Source organism: Pocillopora verrucosa, chromosome 9 (genome assembly GCF_036669915.1).
Source record: "Pocillopora verrucosa isolate sample1 chromosome 9, ASM3666991v2, whole genome shotgun sequence".
NCBI classification, from domain to species: Eukaryota; Metazoa; Cnidaria; class Anthozoa; order Scleractinia; family Pocilloporidae; genus Pocillopora; species Pocillopora verrucosa.
In genome coordinates, this window is record NC_089320.1 from 19,518,533 (window position 1) to 19,539,116 (window position 20,584).

A 20,584-nucleotide genomic window follows, 5' to 3' on the forward strand; every position below is an offset into this window, starting at 1 on the left:
TTTTAAGAGCAAAACCGGAGGCATGACTTTCTTTATAGTTATCGAGAAAGAATTGGTAAAATTTGTTATTTTCTGATTGTTCCTCCTTCTTCTTATCTTCTTTTTCTTCTCCTTACCCTTCTCTACTTTCTATGACAGCTAAGTACACAATTACGTGGGATTTTCCTCTCTTATGCGGAAAACCCTTAGGCCTTAGCTTGATTCAGGCACAGTTGATCATGTGTTCCGATCCAACTGTCTTGTGAGAAGACTTCCGGTAAGCCGTGAGCTGGATGGGAGTCTGGACAAGAATGAAGCTGAGCATAAGTGATCTAATCTTAATGGCGGAAACAACATGGCGCCGGTTTTCAGAACTTGTTGTGGTTTTCTACAAATACAAACGGCCTACAGAGTTTCTTATCCTCAATTATGCCTGCGATCAGGTTTGAATGCAGGATCTAGATACTCGTACCGATGGTCTGCCTTACAGGTAAAGGAAGTTATGCATGCCTTGCTAATAGTTACGAAAAGTAACAATATTTGAAATGATTTGCGCCCGGTTTGAAACATGCTAGATCATTGTAACCAAATGTACTATAACTCCGCGAAGACAGTTGTCTATCCCCTGCGTTGTTGATTAAAATATAGAGTCAACAAAAGACTTAAACATAGCGATGAATTGTAGCAAAAAGTTTTTCCCTTACCCTCGACTACCCGTGACCCTTTTCTTGTACTAGTGAGCTTCTTCGTCTTTTGATGTAAAGGTGATAGAGCTAGGATTCAAGGCTATTGAATAACTCATCATCATCATTAGTTCCGTTAAATAAAACTTTTTAGGCACTCTAAATATATGTTTCAATAGATATCATGGAGTTAAGTTATGACTCGATCAGGTTGTCTGATCATCAGAGGTAGAGGAAAAGGAATGCTGTAACAGTGACTGACATTTAAAAAACCTGAGCGGAAGTGATCCTTGAGTTACACTGTTATCCCCAGTGTGATAAAACAAATGATCAGCACAGGCAAATTCCTAATTTCTGTAGAAATCTGCCAATCTGCCTATCATTTTCCTTTTTTTAATACATTCTACACAGTTTTTCCTCAGACAATTGGGTGATCTGTTTCAATAGAGGATCTTGGACTCCTTTATAGATTATACCCAGGAATTTTGAGCCATGAATTTGAATTTAAAAAATAAATAAATAAATAAACTAACAGTTTGCATTTGAATTCAAGGGCTCTTGTGGACACCATGTAAGACCAAAGCCAGCTGCAACAAAAATATTACCTTCGCTGAGCAGTAGATTTGCTTCTTTTAAGGTAAAGTCACTGTAATATATTGTTGTACTTGCAAAGTACATTTAAATGCAGCCCTGTGTGCCTCAAGGTATTATATGTATCAGTGTCAGCAAACCTATCTTTGTAAGTAAATTGGCCTCCATTAAGAGTTTCTAAAGCTGAGGTTTCAAGCATTAGGCCTTTGTCAGCTGTGGTCAAGGGCTGATATTTAAAATGTCAGGTTTAGAAAGTTGTAATGGTGGCAGATTTACAATATTATCTCAGTAGGTAAAACAAAATTGTCTTGTAATATCCCCTACCTACTCAGCATCAAAGTTTCTTTAGGAACTTACCCCTTTTACTTTTGAAAGCTTGGCATTCCTGCTGCAGGTTTTTCAGCTTGGAGTATTTATGAGCTTTGCTTCTCACCTTTGGATAGGATTCTAACCTGCTGTAAATTACCCCCAGCATTTTGTCTAGTTTTCCTGTGAGTTTGCTGATACCCACTTGTGCTCCTAAGTGGATAAAGGTACTTTGCTATGCCTTTCATCCAAAATTTGCAAGAGTTTAGGTCCCAGTTGTTCAAAGTTTGGATAATGCTATCCACTGGTTACAACTCTGGTGGATAGCACAGTACTTCTTGTAGATGCTTATCCACTGGATAATAAATTGTTGGTTGGATAACATTATTCTCCCTTTAAAATATGAGTGTTAGTACAATGACTATAGGGCCACATTCCCATCAGAGAGGAAAGTGGGTGACAAAATTACTCCCAAGTGCTCTGCCAAGGCTCTAACAATGTTTGTGATCAGTAGTGCATGTTCTGTAATCTTTTTAATACACTGAGCATTACATGATTAACTAATTTAAACTGGCTTCATTTTACAAACAACATTCAAATTGGATCCATTCTTATGAAGATTTCTATGTTGCATCAACAGCCAGGACTCCTCTTTGTGAGTAAGCGACAGCAACATGGAGGTGCCAATATCACAGGAAAAAGCCTGAAAAGTGTGTCATCCACAGATGGTTTGTCAATAATTAAGAGAATGTTAAAACATGTTTGGCCCAAAGACAGACCTGATCTGAAGAGAAGAGTGGTTGCTGCCATAGTTCTGCTAATTGGAGCCAAGGTTTGTTCACCTACAAACATGAGTGAATTCTTACCATGAGATTTTACTAATATTATACTTTAAGGCTTAGTTTTAAAGGCAATCCAATACACAAACTTCAGTCTTTTGACTGCCAAGATTAGTAGCATCTGATTTCTCAAACTGATTTTACTAAAGAAGCTATTGATTGTTAAACAAATTCTCCTTGTTAGTAACTTAGGAAATGCTTAAAAGGACAGTGTAGAGAATATGCATGCTGATGTTGGGAATAAAGGATTAAGGCATGTAAAATCAGCTATTACACCCAGGAAAAAAAAGCTTAAGTGTGATAGTTGGCATAACACTTGCCTTGAGGGCTTTGTTAGTTTTGGGGGAAAAATGAAAAGAAAGACACCTTAATTACAAAAGGGCTTGAAGTAAGGTTAGCTCCAGAAGGAACACTTTACAAAACTCCTCATATATGTCCAGCTTTTTCAATCCTAACTCTTTTTCAAGAACCAGCCTTCTCTCCCCCAATATGGCCCTTTATCACTTATTTATCTGTAGATACTTATGCAGTTACTAACTATGTGTTAGTTCATCATAGTTAGTTATATGATAAGCTAAATTATACATGCATTTTTAATAATTCTTACTTGCAATCTATTGGAGAACAGGTGCATAGCCAAATCACCATTAACAGCATTTTGTTTTTTTATCATATAAAACAAACATATTTCATGTTGCCATGGATTTGTACAGTAATGAATCACAAAAAAGTCGAACTCTGGTAAGAACATCCCTCAGCTGTAACTTATTTGTCACCTTTTTTGGTTCTTACCATATTTCAACATCATCTGCAATCCATTACTGAACAGATGTACAGCAACAGGGAAAGTAATTGTTTGTTTGTTTGTATACAAGCAACACATAAGGCAGTTAATATTAAATAACAATGTTGCTTGTCAGATGGCCACTGTCAAGTTTAATGACTATCAGATTTACATTATTTCAACTTATCAAATGTCACTGTTAGGACACTTGTGATTTACCACCAAATCTTTTTCCTTCAGCTGACAAATGTCCAAGTACCATTCTTGTTTAAGTACGCTGTAGATTACTTGAACAACATGGACTCAGCATCCTTGGTTCAAACAGCAGGTGGAACTGTCTTCACAGCATTGACAGCACTACTATTGGGATGTGAGTAGTGTTCCTTTGGTTGAATTGTGGAAACTAGCTTTTAGGGGAATCATCTGTATAAATTTTTGTCATGGAGGCTGTAGTGTGAATGTCAAACATACAAAGTATCTCCACATGCCTGATCACTTCACCTGAATCACATTGAATTCCTAATCTCTTTTGTTATTCTCTCTGCCAACAGTTATACCTTCCCTTGCAAATTACAAAGGAGACTTTGTTGTTTCATATAAGGATAACACCTCTTTAATTGATAAGGTTGATAAGATTGTCCATTGATTTGTTTAACTTGTCAACTTTCCTGTTATCTCCTTCATGTTCAGATGGAGCAGCCCGCACAAGTGCATCTCTTTTTAATGAATTAAGGAATGCTGTCTTTGCAAAGGTTGCCCAAGGATCCATCCGTGTTGTTGCAAAGAGGACATTTCTTCATCTCCATAACCTGGACTTAACCTTTCATCTAACAAGAAAGACAGGTGCTTTGTCCAGAGCCATCGACAGAGGAACAAGGTATGGTTTTATTGTTTTATTAAACCCCATGATATACTTCCTCAAACTAAATAACAATCCAAGTTAATCATAAATTTTTTTTCATGGAATTTTTTCAGAGGTATCAATTTCATTTTAAGTGCATTGGTGTTTAACATCTTCCCAACAATATTTGAGGTGTCACTTGTGGCTGGAATCTTGGTGAGTTGGTGAAAATAAGTTTTTGTTTCATTTTAGTAGCTTGTTTGTCATTCAATAAGGTTATGTTCAATAACAAATCTTTTGCTTTGCAGACATACCGATGCGGTAAAGAATTTGGACTAGTGACACTGGCTTGTCTAGCAACATATGTAGCATTCACACTGTCTGTCACACAATGGAGGTACATAGTTCTCTCTATTACAGAACAGTAAATGTATTTATTGCATCCATTTTGAAATTGCTAGTAGGCCAAGCCAGATAATGCCTCTCAACATAATGATTAATTCCTTTACTAGAAATTTGCTTTAAATCGTATCTTTTTGTCACTCACTGAGATTGTATCACTGAAACAATGCAACCAACCTGATTGGCTTTCAGCAAAAGAATTTATTCAAAGAACATACATATAGTCACATCTCTTTCCTCCAAGAAACCATCTACCAGAATCTGGTGTGTTTTGGTGGGTACTAATATTTGATTGGTCTGAGCCATTAAAATATTGGTACCCACCAAAATCTTGTAAATTGTGCTCTAAATAGATGTAATTTAGTGAAATCATACTATCTCTTGCAATTCTGAACCAATCTCCTGCTGCAGCTTGTTTAATTTTGCGTTCTGTTGCTTCCATAAATTATTTTAGAACCAAGTTTCGAGTGCAAATGAATAAAGCAGATAACCAAGCTGGCTCTCAAGCCATTGACTCACTTATCAACTATGAGACAGTTAAGGTATGTATGGCCTATTATATGGAATGCTTAGCTGGCAGAAGGGAATCCTGTCACAATTATGCAATAGTATTTAAACCCTTTGATCTCTTAGAGTGACGAGCATCCAATTTCTCCTTACAATATCACCCCTTAAGGTCATGAGGAAAGGAAGTGATCACTAACTAAAGAAGCTCTTGATAGTTAAACAAATTCTCCTTGTCAGCGCCTTACAAAATGTGAGGAGAACAGTATGGAGAATATTCATGCTGATGATAGGGTGTAAAGGGTTAAAATGCTCAAGGAGAGTGAATAATCAAAAACAGTCATTAAGAAGGATATTAGAAGTCATAAGCCTCTATAAATCTCAAAATTATTTTAGTGATAGTTTTGTTTTATCTATGACAGAACATCTTCAAATTTCCTTTAAAACAGTGTTGTGTTTCAAAATGTCTTCAAAGAAGCCAGTCAGGAACCCCTTGTTTAACCTACTGTATGTCTTCGTTTATTTTTTTCCCTTTCGTTTTCTTTCAGTATTTTAACAATGAAAACTATGAAGCCAAGAGGTATGACGAACTCCTTGCAGATTACGAGAAAGCATCCCTCAAAACCACAACAAGTTTAGCTTTGCTCAGCTGGGGTCAGAATTTTATTTTCAGCGCTTCTTTGAGCGCAATTATGATACTGGCCAGCAGGCAAATTATGCAAGGTACGTTTGAGTTAAATTTACGTGAAGTTTTGAAGCCTTAATGCCATTTATCGTCATTACTGTTCGTCCAATTTGCCACGCCCACTGTTTTAAACTACCATTCGTAGGTGATATCAACACATGTGAGCTGTGGAAATAATTCTATTTCAAAGGGGGAGGGTTGGCTCTTGAGCACTCTGAATATAGCCGATCAGAACTTAGGAAAACTGTATCCAGCCGCTTTAAGTCCACTCTTCCCCCTCTAAACGTAAGCAATTTGGACCGCTAGGAAAATACAGGGCTGCGCAAAAGTGTTGCGCCTGCACAGGCCACAGTATGAACGTAGGACTACAGGCCCAGCCTCAGTCGTTCATCCTGGTTAGCGTAAAACCTGCTGGCGAGTGAGTTGACATTTTCTTTTCTTCTCCGGTCAGGAACCATGTCTGTAGGTGATCTAGTGATGGTGAATGGTTTGCTATTTCAGCTCTCTGTACCTCTTAACTTCCTCGGTTCTGTGTATCGTGATATAAGGCAGTCTCTTGTGGACATGCAAACATTGTTTGATCTTCACAAGGTCTCCTCGGCTATCAAGGTAAAGAAAGTTAAAACTTGTTTGTTATCCTTTGTCTAGGCTTCAGTGACGGTTAAAGACGGGCATGTTTTTAAGGAAAGGCAACGTTTTGGGAACTGGTGGTCGGAGTGTTTTGTTTTTTTGGTGTTTACAGGGTTGATTTTCCCACCACGGCCGCTGCGGGCACAAAGTTACACGGGAAACCGCTGATGAATAATCAGCCTTTCCGCATTCTTAGGAACAAACTTGAAGTTACCTTTCCCCTCCCCCCCCCCCCACCCCCCTCAATCAAAACGCTTTCAACATTGCTGGACGTAACAGTATGCCTTCAGTTGTCACATATGCCCTTCGCTTGCTCAATTCCTCGTGACAGACGCAGGTTTTTCATTATCCCAAATCTTGGTCAAAATCAACATATTTCTTATTACTTTTTTCTGTAGGTCAAACCTGGTGCTTTTCCACTCGTTCTTAGAACTGGTGATGAAAAATCACATGTTATCTTTGACAATGTGGTATTCGGCTATCTGCCAAACCAGAATATCCTTAACGGACTGACGTTCACAGTGCCAGCTGGAAAGAAGATTGCTATCGTAGGAGGCAGCGGCTCAGGGTAATCTTATTGAATAAAAAAACTTTGGAATCTAAGGAACCACAAATCACAGAATTAAACCCACTTTTTACTAGATCTCCCTTCATAGAGATGCTCGTAGGGAAAGTGACGTATGCGGGACGCGCGTTTCTCTGCCCGCGGGAAGATTTGAGACGAGTCGAGGAAAGGTATGCTGGGAGTCTGGCACTAGACCACTTACAGACATCTCGCCTGATTGCTTTGCACAAAGCCTCGTAGTTTCCCGCGGGCAAAGAAACACTCGTACAGAAGCGCTGGTCATGAGGGCCAACTCGCACGTACAAATAAACCGATTGAATTGTAAGGGTAGAAATAGGTAAATGGCACTCAGACAAAAGCTTTTACAGTGTTGTTCCTTCATTTATTTATCTTTTGTATTCTTTTTACCAGGAAATCCACCATTGTTCGTTTGCTGTATCGATTCTATGACCCCACAGATGGTCGTATCCTTGTGGCTGGCCATGATATTCGAGATCTCACGATTGATTCGTTGCGACAAGCTATAGGAGTTGTACCACAAGTATGGCTGCACTTTGTTAGACACGCCCCGGTTCATCTTATTTACTTACAGAAACTTAGAATCACTAGCTTTAAGTCGTATAACTGTCACCTGCACAATAAATTTTTTTCAAGGTTAAATGTCGGGTTTAAATCGCATTTTTCTGAATTTTTCTTTAATATAAAATGTAGTTTGACCTCGCACAATTGCTCGCATCCCAACCATTAAGTTTATTGTCGTTGTCACCTATCAAAAGTTGAATAGCACTTCTCATCATTTTGGCAAATGGAATTGTTCATGGATTACTAGTCCTTAACCGGCCTTCATTTCCTTCAGGGCCTTCAGTTTCTGCCATCTGATTCGTAATTCACTTATCTGGGTGCTATATATTTGTTTTTTCTGAATCAGTAAGGAAAATTTGGTGATAGATTAAGGTTCATCCCGTCATCCCATCATCTTTGCTGGTGAATGGAGGACCGGGTATGTACCTGGTATGTACCTTGTTGACAATGACTGATCCCCCCCTTGAACCCCCCGCTCTCCCCTCCAGGCGATCAATAATTATTGTGTCCTAGTCTTATGACATTGTAAAGAGAAGTTACATGTTTATGTTTTCTGGTTGTTAAAGATTGACATTTAACAAGGGGGTAAGTTTCTAAAGAAATAGTGGTGCTGCGTCGGAGAGAGAGTATAACAAAGTAATTTGGTATTGTCAACTGAATTGATAACATAAATTGGCGCCGTAAAGAGTTTCAAAGTTAACGTTTCGAGCGTTAGCCCTTCGTCATTCGTCAGCTTTGAAATTCTTTCCGGTGGCCAATTTACGTTATCAACTCAGTTGATAATACTAAATTACAAAGACTGACATTGACTTCTTCCTCATCAGGACACAGTTCTGTTTCACAATGACGTCTTCTACAACATAAACTACGGGCGCATTGAAGCTACACAAGATGAAGTTTACGAGGCAGCTAAGATGGCGGAGATTCACGATGCAGTACAACGCATGCCTAAGGGATATCAAACTCAGGTCGGAGAGCGTGGTTTAAAACTTTCCGGCGGTGAAAAACAAAGAATAGCTATTGCAAGGGCTATATTGAAAAACCCACCCATACTAATGTACGATGAGGCCACTTCCTCGCTGGATTCTATCACGGAAATGGTAAGATTTCATCAGAAGTTTACCTTCCATAGCGCCTGGGAGTAGTAGATAAGCACTCTTCACCCTTACACCCTAACATCAGTAAGCATTAATTCTTATCAGTAAGCGTATTCTCCCTACTTTTCTCCATATATTTCCCATGGTATTCATGCGTTTACTTAGTAAGACGAAATGCGATAGTTAACTGCGCTTCTAGTTGCGGAGGACTGAAAAAAATGAGAAAGGTTTGGGTCGGGTCGGGTAAAGAACGCCTGTAACTTTTCGTGACCTCAATGTTTGATTCAGCACCGATGGTGCCAGGAAAAATTAGATGCATGTCACTGTCAAGGGTTATAAGGTTCATGAAGAGGCCGGATGATGCATCCCGAACTCTGATTATCTTTTATGATTGAGATGTGTCTTAGAGCGGATTCCCCATTCTCACCCCAGATGGGATTTTATCGGCCCATTGCATAATTATCAACCTTAGCAATTTTTCAAGCTGGTAGTAGTTGCCAACTGGTGTTTCACTTTAACTATCGTGGGATTGAGGCAATGGAAGCATGGTAATTACTGAACACAGAGTTAACTGCCACGGCCTTTTAGTTTTTATTTGCAACAAGCCCAGCATTAGCACTAAGTAGATTCTGGAAAACTTGTCTCCGAGTGAAGAGAGGCATACTGTTTAAAGTTTAAAAGCGTAGAGTGCATTTAGCTAGCAAGCACTAACACTTTGTCACCAATTAATACTTCAGAATATTCTGGACAGTCTTAAACGTGTTACAAAAGACCGTACCTCTATCTTCATTGCTCATCGACTGTCCACAGTGGTGGACGCAGACGAAATTCTTGTTTTGGAAGAGGGCCGTGTGCGTGAGAGAGGTTCTCATTATTCACTCATCACAGACTCAAACAGTTTATACGCTCATTTGTGGCACAAGCAGCACGAGGCACATAGAGTCGACATTCACAGAACTCAGGTCGATGATACGTCAGCTGCTGGGATGTAATGTGCTAGGAAACTGGAACTAACGTGGAAGCGTGGCGTTTGATGTTCAATTTTCATTGTCATTTTGAGGCAATGAAGAGTGTTTTAGAAATGAGTGGGCAACTAGCAATCTCTTAGTAAACACGCTAAGCAATTTTAAACGCATTTTGTAGAAAGACTGTCTCTCAATTGGTAATGATTTTATTAACGTAACTTATTTCAATGTTGGAAACCCGCTCAGATATGCTCTAGTTGCCATTACTGAAAGAGTAGGAAAAAAACGCGGGAAAGAATTTTACCAGCGGTAAACGCAGGACAAGGTGCCACTGGTAGAAAACGCGAGAAAATATGTCAGCGAACGGGTGGAAAACGTGGGAAAAACGTTTGTCCCGTATCACATGATGGAAAAGATAACCTAAGGTACTTGTGGAATTTGTGGGTAAAAATGTTGAACCAGGCATTTTACCGGGTAATGTCAGAGCTACAATCACCATTAACTTGTGCGGTCGATAAGCTTATGTGTTTAATTATATTTGTGAGAACCACACCATCATCTGTCCATGGCATTGACAGTTAATTTGTTAAAAATTTTTCTTTTTATACGCAATATGTTGTTCAAATACAGACATTTCATCATTGACAATTTCCGACGAATGATTAAGTCATTCTGGATTCAAAACCATCAGATATTGCTTCAATTACTAATATTCAGACGAAATATAATTATATAGGAAACAAGACATGGTTTCTTCGTCAAGACCCTGACATGAGCTAAGAAACCTGGCTGCTTCAATTAAGTTATTTTGCGAAGTGTTAACTTAGATAGATTCCATGTTACCGTGTGTATGTTCAGAATTTTGACGTCAAAATTTTGACGTCAGCTCTGACGAATTACTTTACAGACCCACGGAAACGTAGCATCTCTGTTTTATATGATTATAAGCAAAACGTTGTGAAGAGTGACCTCATCTATGCGTCTTTCCATTGATAGATTATAAGGAAAAACCAATAAAATACGTGCATGATTACGCTTATCATAAATTATGTACATCGCTGTGCATTTTCATCGTGAAATTTATGTTAAGTGAAGTGATAGTTCCTTCACTGTAGATATTGCTCGCCCGCCGGCTTTTCCGCTGGGGCGGATCCAGGATTGTTCTCAGGAGGGGGTGCACCTCTAAAAAATGACGTAAATGACATGCGACGAAAACAAATTTTAAAACCCGATGACGAAAAAGACTTACGACTATTCACTAAGAATACGCAGCAAACTTAACGGCAGATTCGGTATAGCTGTGAAGTTATACCGAATCTGCCGTTAAGTTTGCTGCGAAGTTATAACTGTGAAGTTATATTAGAAAGCTACTGATCATCTCGGAGAATTGGGGGGAGGGGGGGGGGAGTGCGCACCCTCTGCTCCTCACTCCCCTTGATCCGCTCCTGTTACGTATGGCAAACAGTAATGAAGTTTAAACGTGTATTCAAATTTAGATTTTGTTTTGTGTTCATTCTTCCTCCTTTTTCCTTCCATTTTAAGTATTGCTCTTAGAATTCAACTGACTCACGGTATGATAGGAATATTTCGGACCAAAATCTGAGGTTCCAAATATCGAAGAGCTTTCGTTCTCTTCTGATGAAGGTGGTTCGATCTGGCTGTCATCCGTGTTTTGAATATCGAGATCTACAGGACAGTACGATATGTTGCAGTATCTATGAATTGTTCTCTTCATATTCACTTGGAATTTCTTGGTAAACAGGCAGAACATAAGAAAGTTGGTGAGGCCCTGTGCACTTTCAAATACTCCCTGAAAAGATATCAGTAATTTGTAAACGTTTCTTCACTTACCACTGAACTGTAAACTAACGGGTGTATACGAAGCTCGATTTGTCGATTTGGTTTCACTTAAGACAGAAAATATCCTCTAGTAACTATCATGGAGGTAACTACATTCCTATTTTTCGGTCAGCGAGTAATTTCTGGCCTATTATGAATCATTTGTACCCCCACTATTATCCTGGCTCGTCACGCAATCCTAAAGATGGGAGCGTTGCGTGACCAGGCAGAGAGGAGGTAGATTGATTTCAGGTCAAGCAAGTAGCTCTGAGAATGACGAAGTTGAATTTTGAAGGACTTTAGAGCAAAAATTGGGTCTGTAAATTTCTTCAGATCCCCAGAAGGCGATGCGTCCGATCCCTCTCCCTATTCCTCTCACGGTTGTTTCACGCATACTCTTCTCCACTCCACTCGCGAGTATAACAAGAACAGACCGTTGGAACACTCACCTGGAAATAGATCAAGACTTCTTGAGCGTTCCTTACTGGTTTTGATTCATGCACAGATGAACTCGAGTAAATTGCGAAGCGCATCATTCCCCAGGATCGCAAACAGAGGAAAATAACAGGAACTAATGTCAGTTTTTTGTCGAATCTCTTTGCTGCCTCCAGAGATCTACGAGCAATAGGGTTTCTTTCGTTTATGTACACCTAAGAATAAACGTTATAAAAACATTAAGTTTTAATGTTCTACATTACTTCGGCCAGGGCTGGATTTGTTTATCAAGTTGAGACAATATTCTGTTATTGATGAAACTTGGCATTCTGATATAATAACTTTCTACGTATTGGCGCTCTCTAGAATGTTATATCACTGTGACAGTCCGGATTCATAGGAAGGCGTTACAGCATGCGCTGATATTGCGTTACGTCAGAGGAACACGTGCAATGTACGTGTACTAACAGTCGATCGCGTGATACACCAATGATCGAAAGTACTGCTTGGATGCGTGTCCAGTCATGAGCCGGAAAGCGACGATTGCAATAAATGTACGAAAGTACGTAGCAATTGTACAATATGCAGAAAATAAAAGAAAAAGATCGCAGTGAGAGTACATTTTCTTTGAAGCTCATAACATCTTTGAAATTTTTTTGTTTCAATACCACGATTTTCAAGGGTCATGTGCTGCAAGAGAATTGACCATGTGGTAACGCTTAACATAACATGTGATACACAATCACTTAACTTCATCAGATGCAAAAAATATACACGTATTGCCCTATCCAGTAAGTTATTAAAGAAAGACGTCATTGACAGTCACCTACCTCTTGTCGAAGATGACATTTTAGCAGCCCGTAGAAAATTAAAATAAGTATGAAGACCAATACTTCCCAGGCTTTTCCTGTGACAAGCATCCACATAATGTAATTATCCTCAACATTTTTGCCACTGTCCTGCACCTTGATCCAACACCAAGCTGAGCTGTAAATATCGCGATCGTTTCCGAGCACGCCTTTTTGCAGCGCTAGGCATGCAATTAGCACAGGCACGCCCCATCCAATAGCATGAAACATATAGAACATTATGTCAGCCAATTTGGGCTTTTTCCTCGCTATCGATATGTACAAAAAGACGGCCATAAATGTGGTCCAAAAGATGGAACACAGGTTAGCTGTAGTGTAGAGCAAACTCTGAGCTGTGCAGGCAGGAGAGTTGGTGTTTGGTGGTAAAAATGCACCAAACATAAAACTCAACACTACAACGCAATCAGCGCCGGAAATGTAGACAAGAATTTTTCTCGAGGTCGACTGCATGTCCTTCCACGCATAATATGTTACAATAATGACTATGGCCCCAAGAAGAGACAAAGCTGAGGTCAGAACCACCAAAGTGCGGTTCAAAGTTGTATTTCCAATGGCTCCAAAGCCCAGTGTAGTTGGTGTATCTACTGTTGGTGCTGTGACAGCCAACATGTTATCGATCCTCTAACGGAGCACTTCTAAACTCATCCTTTAAATCGCGATGTTGTGTGAAAAAAATCACGTGAGTCACACGAAGTCACGCAATACGGACAGTAACGGTACTTCAATTAACACGCGTTTGCATCACATATCACATGACGCTATGATTTAAGAGACTTTGTGTTAATAATAATCTAAATCCGTTAATACCCGAGATCTGATTGCTAATTCTCCCCTTTAGCTGCAGCGCATTTCCTTGTAAATCAGTTACGATAATTTCGTGTTAGATGAAAATAACCTGATTAATTTGAGTATTCCCATTACCTGTTTGCTAAACAACGTATGGATGTTACAGGATGTGGCGCGCATATCAAGTCAATATTCAGAACATTTTAGTATGTGACGTATTATTTACATTTCTGAGCCATATTTTCTATTTCCTTTCCATATGTTTTTTTATTTGGCTTTTATATTTTTTTTATTACATTCCTGTTTATTTATGTACGTGGTAAGCCAATTTATTTTGTTTTCGTTCTCTTTGTTGTTATTTGCGTTCTTTATTTTTCATATCTAGTCCTTTTTTTTTCGTTCCAAATAGGATTTATTATTTACATTCTATTATTATTTACACACTTCAGCATGTGATCACATAGCAGTGATTTACTTTCCTGCCTATTTCAGAAAAAAAAATGACCTATGAGACTTTAAGAGATAGCAACGAAATTGGCCTTTTCAACTTCGTAGAGTCCCTTTGTACCCTGTCAATAGGTATTCAGAATATGAACGCACAAGATATTTCCATTGATTACTTCAAAGATGCTAACTCGCGCCTAAAAGATGTAATTTTAACTTTACATTAGCTATTACACAGAGCGGAGAGCTTAAAAAACGTAATTGAAACGTGTGACATTGCTCAAATGTTGCGCCGAAAGCAAAAAAAAGTGCTTGACCGCCTTGAAAGTCGTACAAATGTCTGCAAATCAAAAGGATGGACGAATGATCAGAGGTTTGGCTTTTAAATTCGTTTGCCAAGTCTATTGATTCCCATCGAATCTTAGATGGAAGATGGAAAGTACGGTGAACCTAGATACAGAAAATTGCAAGATCGAGTCCGACAGCCCAGGGGAGTATTTTATTAATGATGACAACGTCGATTAAAAATGATTGACTTTGAGCTCACTTTATTTGATTTCCTCCCTTATATACAATTTTCGGTCATTTAACACAAATATACCCCGTGCATTGGCACTTAACGCTTAAAAGTTCACCTTTTTTTTGACAAACCACTGATACATGTGTCTCTTTGTAAGTACAACGTAAAATGGACATGAAAATTACATTACCTAAAAACGTCAATTTCTTGTCACTTAGTTACAAAATGGTTTCAAAATCTGATTGAGTTATGGTGTAATCTATTCAGTCAATTTTGATCCATTCTTCGCAAAACAGTTAGCGACAAGACGACGTTTCGGCTGATGACCAGTCGCTTTAACATATTCTCAGAATATAATATTGACTGTTTTCATTATATCACAACCTATATACACATGAAATGAGTGTCTTTACTTGCTAAAAAAAAAGGATTGCTCCTCGTGAATGGGGGAGGGGAGTCTGGGAATGAGAATGTCCCCTATCCCGTTCTCCGTCTTCCCGCCCTTTTCTTTCCAGTCACCCTACCACTTGTTCAGATAATGATTAACCTATCTCATTTGGAGCATGGTTAGATTCCATCAAGTACCGCACTCCCCATTTCTCGCTTTTCATCGTAGGAAATAATACAGTAAAAAAATAACTGAGCTTGGAAACGAAGCAGCATGCTAAGAATAACAGCTTGTGATCACGATCTAAATCACATCCAGCTCTATCCTAATTCGAACCTAGCTTACATAGCATATGAACTTATTCAGTGTAAAACACCTTTTATGTGAAAATTAGTTAGATTCAAGCGCTCAAAATGTGTTGTGATTTCCTTTGAGAATTTCACACCATCACCGCATGAGGTCATAGAGACAAACCCTCCGTTCCTACCCAGGCTCCTACCGTGTTAATTTAGATGTATTCGACGTTAACAAACTTACAGTGTAATAGGAATATTTTGGACCGTAGAAATCGGATGTCTTAAATATCGCAGAGGTTTCTCCCGTGTCTGAATACTGTGGATAACGGCTGTTATTTGAGTATTCCACGTTTATACACTCTCCGGGAATGAATGTATATTTGTCTCGCAAACATGGGCAGTATTTGTGTGCTACTCTTCGCAAATTATTCTGGAATTTCGTGGTAAATAACCAAAACAAAAGGAAGTTGACGAAGCCTTGAGCACTGTTGCATACACCCTGAAATCAAATTATGATGATGTTTAATAATCGTCATTTCAAACGAAACTTCAGAAGGATGACATGGATTTAGCTACCACAGATTAACAAAGTAATCTGGTTTTATTAACTGAGTTGGTAAGAGGAGGTAGCGCCGATACAGTTGTCAATGTATCGACCATTGAATTCAGGTTTGGGGCCGTTGTATTGACTGTATGGAATGGCGTAGCCGGGTCTTATTTTGGTACCCATTACTACACCATTAGTTTGTTTGTAATACTTGCCACCGAATGAAAAGTAATTGAGTGTTAGCACTAGTTCGGTTAGGCGGAGTAGTGTTTCCAAGCTAGGTTCCTTAACAGTACGTTGATCAAAAAAATGTTTGAGGCTTAGGAGACCTTCGCCATTTGGAATGATTGTATGACGAGATGTAATATCCATGGTGAAAAAAAGTTTGTCTTGGCCAAGGAAATTAAAGTCGCAAAAATTTTCAAGTGCGTGTTGGCTGTCTTTAATGTATGATGGTAAAGTTTCGACGATAGGAGCCATGATTTTGTCTAAATAGCTGGAAACAAGACCGGTTGGGACAACTGCAGACAGAGACGATGGGTTCTGGGTTGTTAGGTTTGTGGACTTTGGGTAAAAAGTAAATACACGAAGTTCTAGGAGAGGTGATGGTGATATTTTTTGCAGTGGCCGGCAATTCTTATTTAGTCATAAGATCGTTAATCGTGTTTTTTTTGGCAGAGGTCGGCCTGCCAAACAACAACTGTGTCGCCTTTGTCGGCCGCTTTAATAACAAAGTGTTTGCGTTTTTTTGTACTTTTTAGTGCCGTTCATTCTTCCCATGAAAGGTTGGAAATTTTGGTGTTATGATTGAATTTAAGTTTGTTGATACCGTGACGTTATTTGTAGATGACAAAATCTAAAGATGCGAACTGGCCCTCTGAAGGAGTCCATTTAGACTTTTGAATCTGAAGTGTTTCGAAGTATTTTTGTTTGAGGTGTTAGAATCATCCTCTTTGTCGTGAAAAAAGGCTTTTAATTGAACGCCGCAAAAGCATTTTAAACGTCTTGCTATCTGAAAATTCGTCGATTTTTCGGAAATGCGAGCAAAATTTAAGCCCTTACTGAGAACGGATTTTTCTGAGTGGGAAAGTGGAAGATTTATTGGAATGGTAACTACGGTTTTGAGGCTTTCAGGCAATGAGTCACCAGTAATTTAAGAACCGATAAGTATCAGAGAGTAAGTTGGCCAATTTAATCATTTGATTCCAATTTATGATTTCTCAGTCAATAAATCATTGTATGACGCAATTCCAGAATTTTGATTGGCTGGCAACCATGGTCTTCTGCCCATTATACTGTGATGTAAATACGAGGGTTTATTTCCAACACCTAAGACTCTTTTAGCCTGCGAGTAGAAGCTAATAGTAGCGTTTCTGCGCGAGCGTTTCTTCACGCTCAGGAAATAATAGAGATCTAGCACTGCGTTTACGTGAAACGGAAAACGACAGCTTGTCTTTTCACGTTTCACGTAAAACAACGCGAACCTAGCCGCTTTAGCTACGCGTGAGCTCACTTCACATAGAGTTTCGACGAAGCTGTCTCATGAGTCAAAGTGAGTTCTTACAGCTGTCTGCTGACAAAAAATGTGGCATCTGAATAATTTTAAACCTGAAACTTCATCTGCCATTGTATGACTTATAAGAAATAGTTTTGGAGAATTTTTTTCGGAAACAAACTTCTACTCTGTGAGAGAAAATTGGAGGAAAATCTTATGTACACAGCAAACGCGAAGCAGCTTACTTTCACGAAGAAACGGCACAGCGCATACGGCAAACGTGAAAAAAAGCGGGAACATTGTGGTCACGTGGTCACTCTTGCCGTTCACGTTTCACGTAAACGAGGTACCAAATCTCTCTAATGAGATAGGCAACACAAGCAGGCCAGAGGTCCGCAGGGGGGTCTAACACTTATTAGTGCTACACCCCCGGCAAACCTCTCTCCAATTCGTCTCATATCTTCCCGCGGGCGGAGAAACGCGCGTCCTGCAGCGCTTTTAATGAAGCCTACTTGCAGGCTAATACTCCTTCTACTCATATCAACGCACAAACAGAAATACAACATACTTACCTGTAAATAAATCAAAATTTCCTGAGCATCAAGTAATGATTGCGATTGCTGTGCAGATGAAACCAGGTAAATACAGAAGCGAATCATGCTCCAGGATCGTAAAAATAGAAAAATTACAGGAACAAGTGTTAACTGTTTATCAGCCTTTCTCGCTTCTTCCTTGACGCGGCATGGAACCATTTTCACCTGGTAAAACAAGCATAAAAAACGTGTTTAATGTATGCTAGGTGCGCTAAACAAATGACTAACGTGAAGTTGTTATTTTCACTACTACGATTATTTTCACCAAAAGAAAGGACACTACTAGCAATAGATGGTGTGACGAAGTCACGTCACATACTAATCACGTACTCATTGCGTACTTGTCACGCACTTGCACAGCGAATGGAATAGCGTATGGTGCAATATCAGTTGATGACGAAGAAAGACAAGAGCTGCTATAAATTTGCTACAGCCAAACATACCGAATTATTATTATTAACCGAAAAAAATGTAACCTGATATCTGTTATCATTTAGGGCCATCATACTTTACTTTCAGTTCACGGCAACCCTTCAACTCAAAACACTGACCAAGAAAAACCTCGACTTACATAAACACTACCCTTTAACTACCAAGCTCTGATTGTTAACTCTCCCCAATAGCTGCCAGACATGTCCTTGCAAATTAGTTACGAGAATTCGGTGCTGAGTCAAGACAACTTCTACCTGATAAGTTTGAGTATTCTCCTAACGTGTTTGCTAGATAATGTAATCTTAGTACAGGTTTATTCGCCTTTTGTAACAAATTACAGGTATTATTATATGCAGATAGATATTAATAAATAAGACAAAAGATCACGCAAGCTCTTCTACGCTTTTCGAAAGATTCCCGCAGTAATATTTCTATTTAGTTAATACACGTTCAAAGTTTTAGTTTTGTCCATAATAATACTTGCAGGGAGAAGTTATATGTATTAATCACTTCCGAGATTTCAAGGTTTATGAAGAAAGGTATTGGGAAGTATTGCCTGATTCAACACCAAATTCTACTGCTACAGGCAAACAGGAAGGCGAATTGATATTGATACTTCGGGAGTGAAATGGTTTACTGTACAACTGTGATGTAGACGATCAGCTGATCTTGGAGAGATATACTCAGTATCATAACAATCATCGCGATTGTATTGATGCATGCATTGATTACGATTGACACAGATACGGTTAATAAGTTTGTTGTTTACCTCTGTGCGGAGATGACACTTCAGCAAGCCATAGAAAATCAAAATAAGTATGAATACAGCTATCTCCCAAAATTTTCCTGTTACCAACATCCATATCACATCATCGTTGCTATTGTCCTGTACTCGGATCCAACACCAACCAGAGCTGTAGATATCTCGGTCATTTCCAAGGGCGCCCTTCTCCCAAGCTAGCACTACAATAAACAGTGGGAAACCCCAACCAATTATGTGGAAAAACCAAAGAAAATTCTTTGCAGGAGTTAGTCTCGCTACTGCTGCGTACAAATATATGGACAAGAAGAGAGTCCAAAAGAAGGAACATAGATTCGCAGCGGTGGAGAAAAAACTCTGAGTGACACAGGCGGTGGAGTTTGCGTTGTCTGGTAGCAGTACTCCGATCATGTAACTTGCAGCTACAACACTGTCAGCGATGGAGATGTACACCAGGATTTGTCTCGAACCCGACCTCACGTCCTTCCAGGCAATATACGTCACGATGATTAACAAGGCTCCGAGAAGCGACAAAGAGCATGTGATAGTCACTAAAGTTCGGTTGAGAAGGGAACTTCCAATATCTTCAAAATTCAATACCGTGGTTGGCGTTTGAAATGTCGGCGACGCTGCCATGTTTCTTTACTACGTCGTCTACCGAAAGGTGCTTTAAAATTTTGATATAAATAGCCTTTGTATGACGGGAATCACGCGCTACCAACGTGACCTCTAAGACAACGGTGGGCTTGAAAGTGCTAACTCTCCCCTGGAGAGTGAGAGGAACCTATTTTTACCACCAAAAATTAGGCTGACTTCAGGTTGGTTAGTTTTGATAGTAAAGCAGACAGTGGTACCATCAGTTGCCGATTTTCAGATGTTAGCAAGGTTACAAACAGCTTACTATTTTGTTATTTGACGTAAGAACCGGAAGTGGCACCCGCCAGCTTATTACACACTAAATATGGCAATGTAATATTATACAATGAGGTCATTTCTACAGCGATTCAAGTAGTTTCCCTAATTCGGTTGTTCTCCCGTTTGTTTGTTTGTCTGCTTGCTTTCCTGTTTGTTTGCCTGTTTGTTTTGTTGTTGTTGTTGTTGTTGTTGTTGTTGTTTCTTTGCTTGTGTGGTGCTAAAGTTTCAGGGCTGACAAGCGAACGTTTTTCAAGAAACTTGTACGAATTTAGAACTGAGTCATGTAAAATATATAGAATATTACTTTGGAGCATGTGAAAGATTTCACAATAATGTAAACATAGCCTACGCGTAGCCATATCCTCCCCCCCCCTCCCCCAAAGCGAAACCCTTCCGTTTCACCTTGGGGGTAGGGAAGGGTCCGCCTAACGTTGTCTAATATAAAGAACGACCGCAGTTTTCAACAGATGTTATTAAAGTACACGGGGTTTTTTAAAAATTTGACTCGAGAACCTAAAATTGGGAAACATAAAATTCAATTTAAAAATTTAGTCATGTCTATATTGTGCAACAGAATAGGTTGTCATTTTAAGGTATACCACGACTGCGAGCAAATTACTATTTACGCTAAGTGGAAAAAAATTAAAACAAGGTAAAAAAAAAAACGTTGGATGTAATGTGAGGTTTGAATTGCGTGGACTCATTTGAGTATTGAAGTTGTATTAATTGGCAGGTCATGACAAGTCTTAATGACCAACTGTTTTTCATTTTCACCGTGTTACGAAATGTGAAGTGGTGATCCCCAAAAATTA

The 20,584-nt window shown here is 39.2% G+C and overlaps 3 protein-coding genes across 3 annotated transcripts; 1 reads left to right on the plus strand and 2 right to left on the minus strand.

The window, feature by feature from the left end:
• Window positions 1–320: 320 nt before the first annotated feature.
• LOC131793586 (iron-sulfur clusters transporter ABCB7, mitochondrial) lies at window positions 321–10,490 on the plus strand. The gene is made up of 14 exons (XM_059111010.2): window positions 321–469; window positions 1,216–1,299; window positions 2,200–2,391; window positions 3,423–3,552; window positions 3,873–4,059; window positions 4,158–4,239; window positions 4,332–4,420; window positions 4,880–4,967; window positions 5,478–5,652; window positions 6,066–6,223; window positions 6,643–6,812; window positions 7,221–7,350; window positions 8,216–8,491; window positions 9,226–10,490. Exons 1-14 carry the CDS (start codon window positions 335–337, stop codon window positions 9,478–9,480), a joined length of 2,151 nt encoding a protein of 716 aa, XP_058966993.2. The 5' UTR covers window positions 321–334; the 3' UTR covers window positions 9,481–10,490.
• On the minus strand, window positions 9,974–13,234 carry LOC131793587 (G-protein coupled receptor 157). The gene is made up of 3 exons (XM_059111011.2): window positions 12,558–13,234; window positions 11,742–11,942; window positions 9,974–11,263 (listed from the first exon to the last, which is right to left on the minus strand). The coding sequence occupies exons 1-3, from the start codon at window positions 13,203–13,205 to the stop codon at window positions 10,991–10,993; spliced, it is 1,122 nt and encodes a 373-aa protein (XP_058966994.2). The 5' UTR covers window positions 13,206–13,234; the 3' UTR covers window positions 9,974–10,990.
• A 1,134-nt stretch (window positions 13,235–14,368) lies between these two features.
• Window positions 14,369–19,790, minus strand: LOC131793588 (G-protein coupled receptor 157-like). Its single transcript, XM_059111012.2, has 3 exons — window positions 18,867–19,790; window positions 17,645–17,830; window positions 14,369–15,529 (listed from the first exon to the last, which is right to left on the minus strand). Exons 1-3 carry the CDS (start codon window positions 19,491–19,493, stop codon window positions 15,230–15,232), a joined length of 1,113 nt encoding a protein of 370 aa, XP_058966995.2. The 5' UTR covers window positions 19,494–19,790; the 3' UTR covers window positions 14,369–15,229.
• Window positions 19,791–20,584: the final 794 nt, after the last annotated feature.

What these genes read in the sequence shown, in the direction of transcription:
- LOC131793587 (XM_059111011.2), bottom strand. Translation starts at nt 13,205, where the DNA reads ATGTTGGCTGTCACAGCACCAACAGTAGATACACCAACTACACTGGGC. An exon ending in AATGTCATCTTCGACAAGAG is followed by an intron (nt 11,943 to 12,557) that starts GTAGGTGACTGT and finishes GTTTATTCTTAG; the next exon opens with GTGTACATAAACGAAAGAAA. An exon ending in AAGTCTTGATCTATTTCCAG is followed by an intron (nt 11,264 to 11,741) that starts GTGAGTGTTCCA and finishes ATATCTTTTCAG; the next exon opens with GGAGTATTTGAAAGTGCACA.
- LOC131793586 (XM_059111010.2), top strand. Translation starts at nt 335, where the DNA reads ATGGCGCCGGTTTTCAGAACTTGTTGTGGTTTTCTACAAATACAAACG. An exon ending in TTCTGCTAATTGGAGCCAAG is followed by an intron (nt 2,392 to 3,422) that starts GTTTGTTCACCT and finishes TTTTTCCTTCAG; the next exon opens with CTGACAAATGTCCAAGTACC. An exon ending in AGGTCTCCTCGGCTATCAAG is followed by an intron (nt 6,224 to 6,642) that starts GTAAAGAAAGTT and finishes TTTTTTCTGTAG; the next exon opens with GTCAAACCTGGTGCTTTTCC.
- LOC131793588 (XM_059111012.2), bottom strand. Translation starts at nt 19,493, where the DNA reads ATGGCAGCGTCGCCGACATTTCAAACGCCAACCACGGTATTGAATTTT. An exon ending in AGTGTCATCTCCGCACAGAG is followed by an intron (nt 17,831 to 18,866) that starts GTAAACAACAAA and finishes TTGTTTTACCAG; the next exon opens with GTGAAAATGGTTCCATGCCG. An exon ending in AAATTTTGATTTATTTACAG is followed by an intron (nt 15,530 to 17,644) that starts GTAAGTATGTTG and finishes ATTTGATTTCAG; the next exon opens with GGTGTATGCAACAGTGCTCA.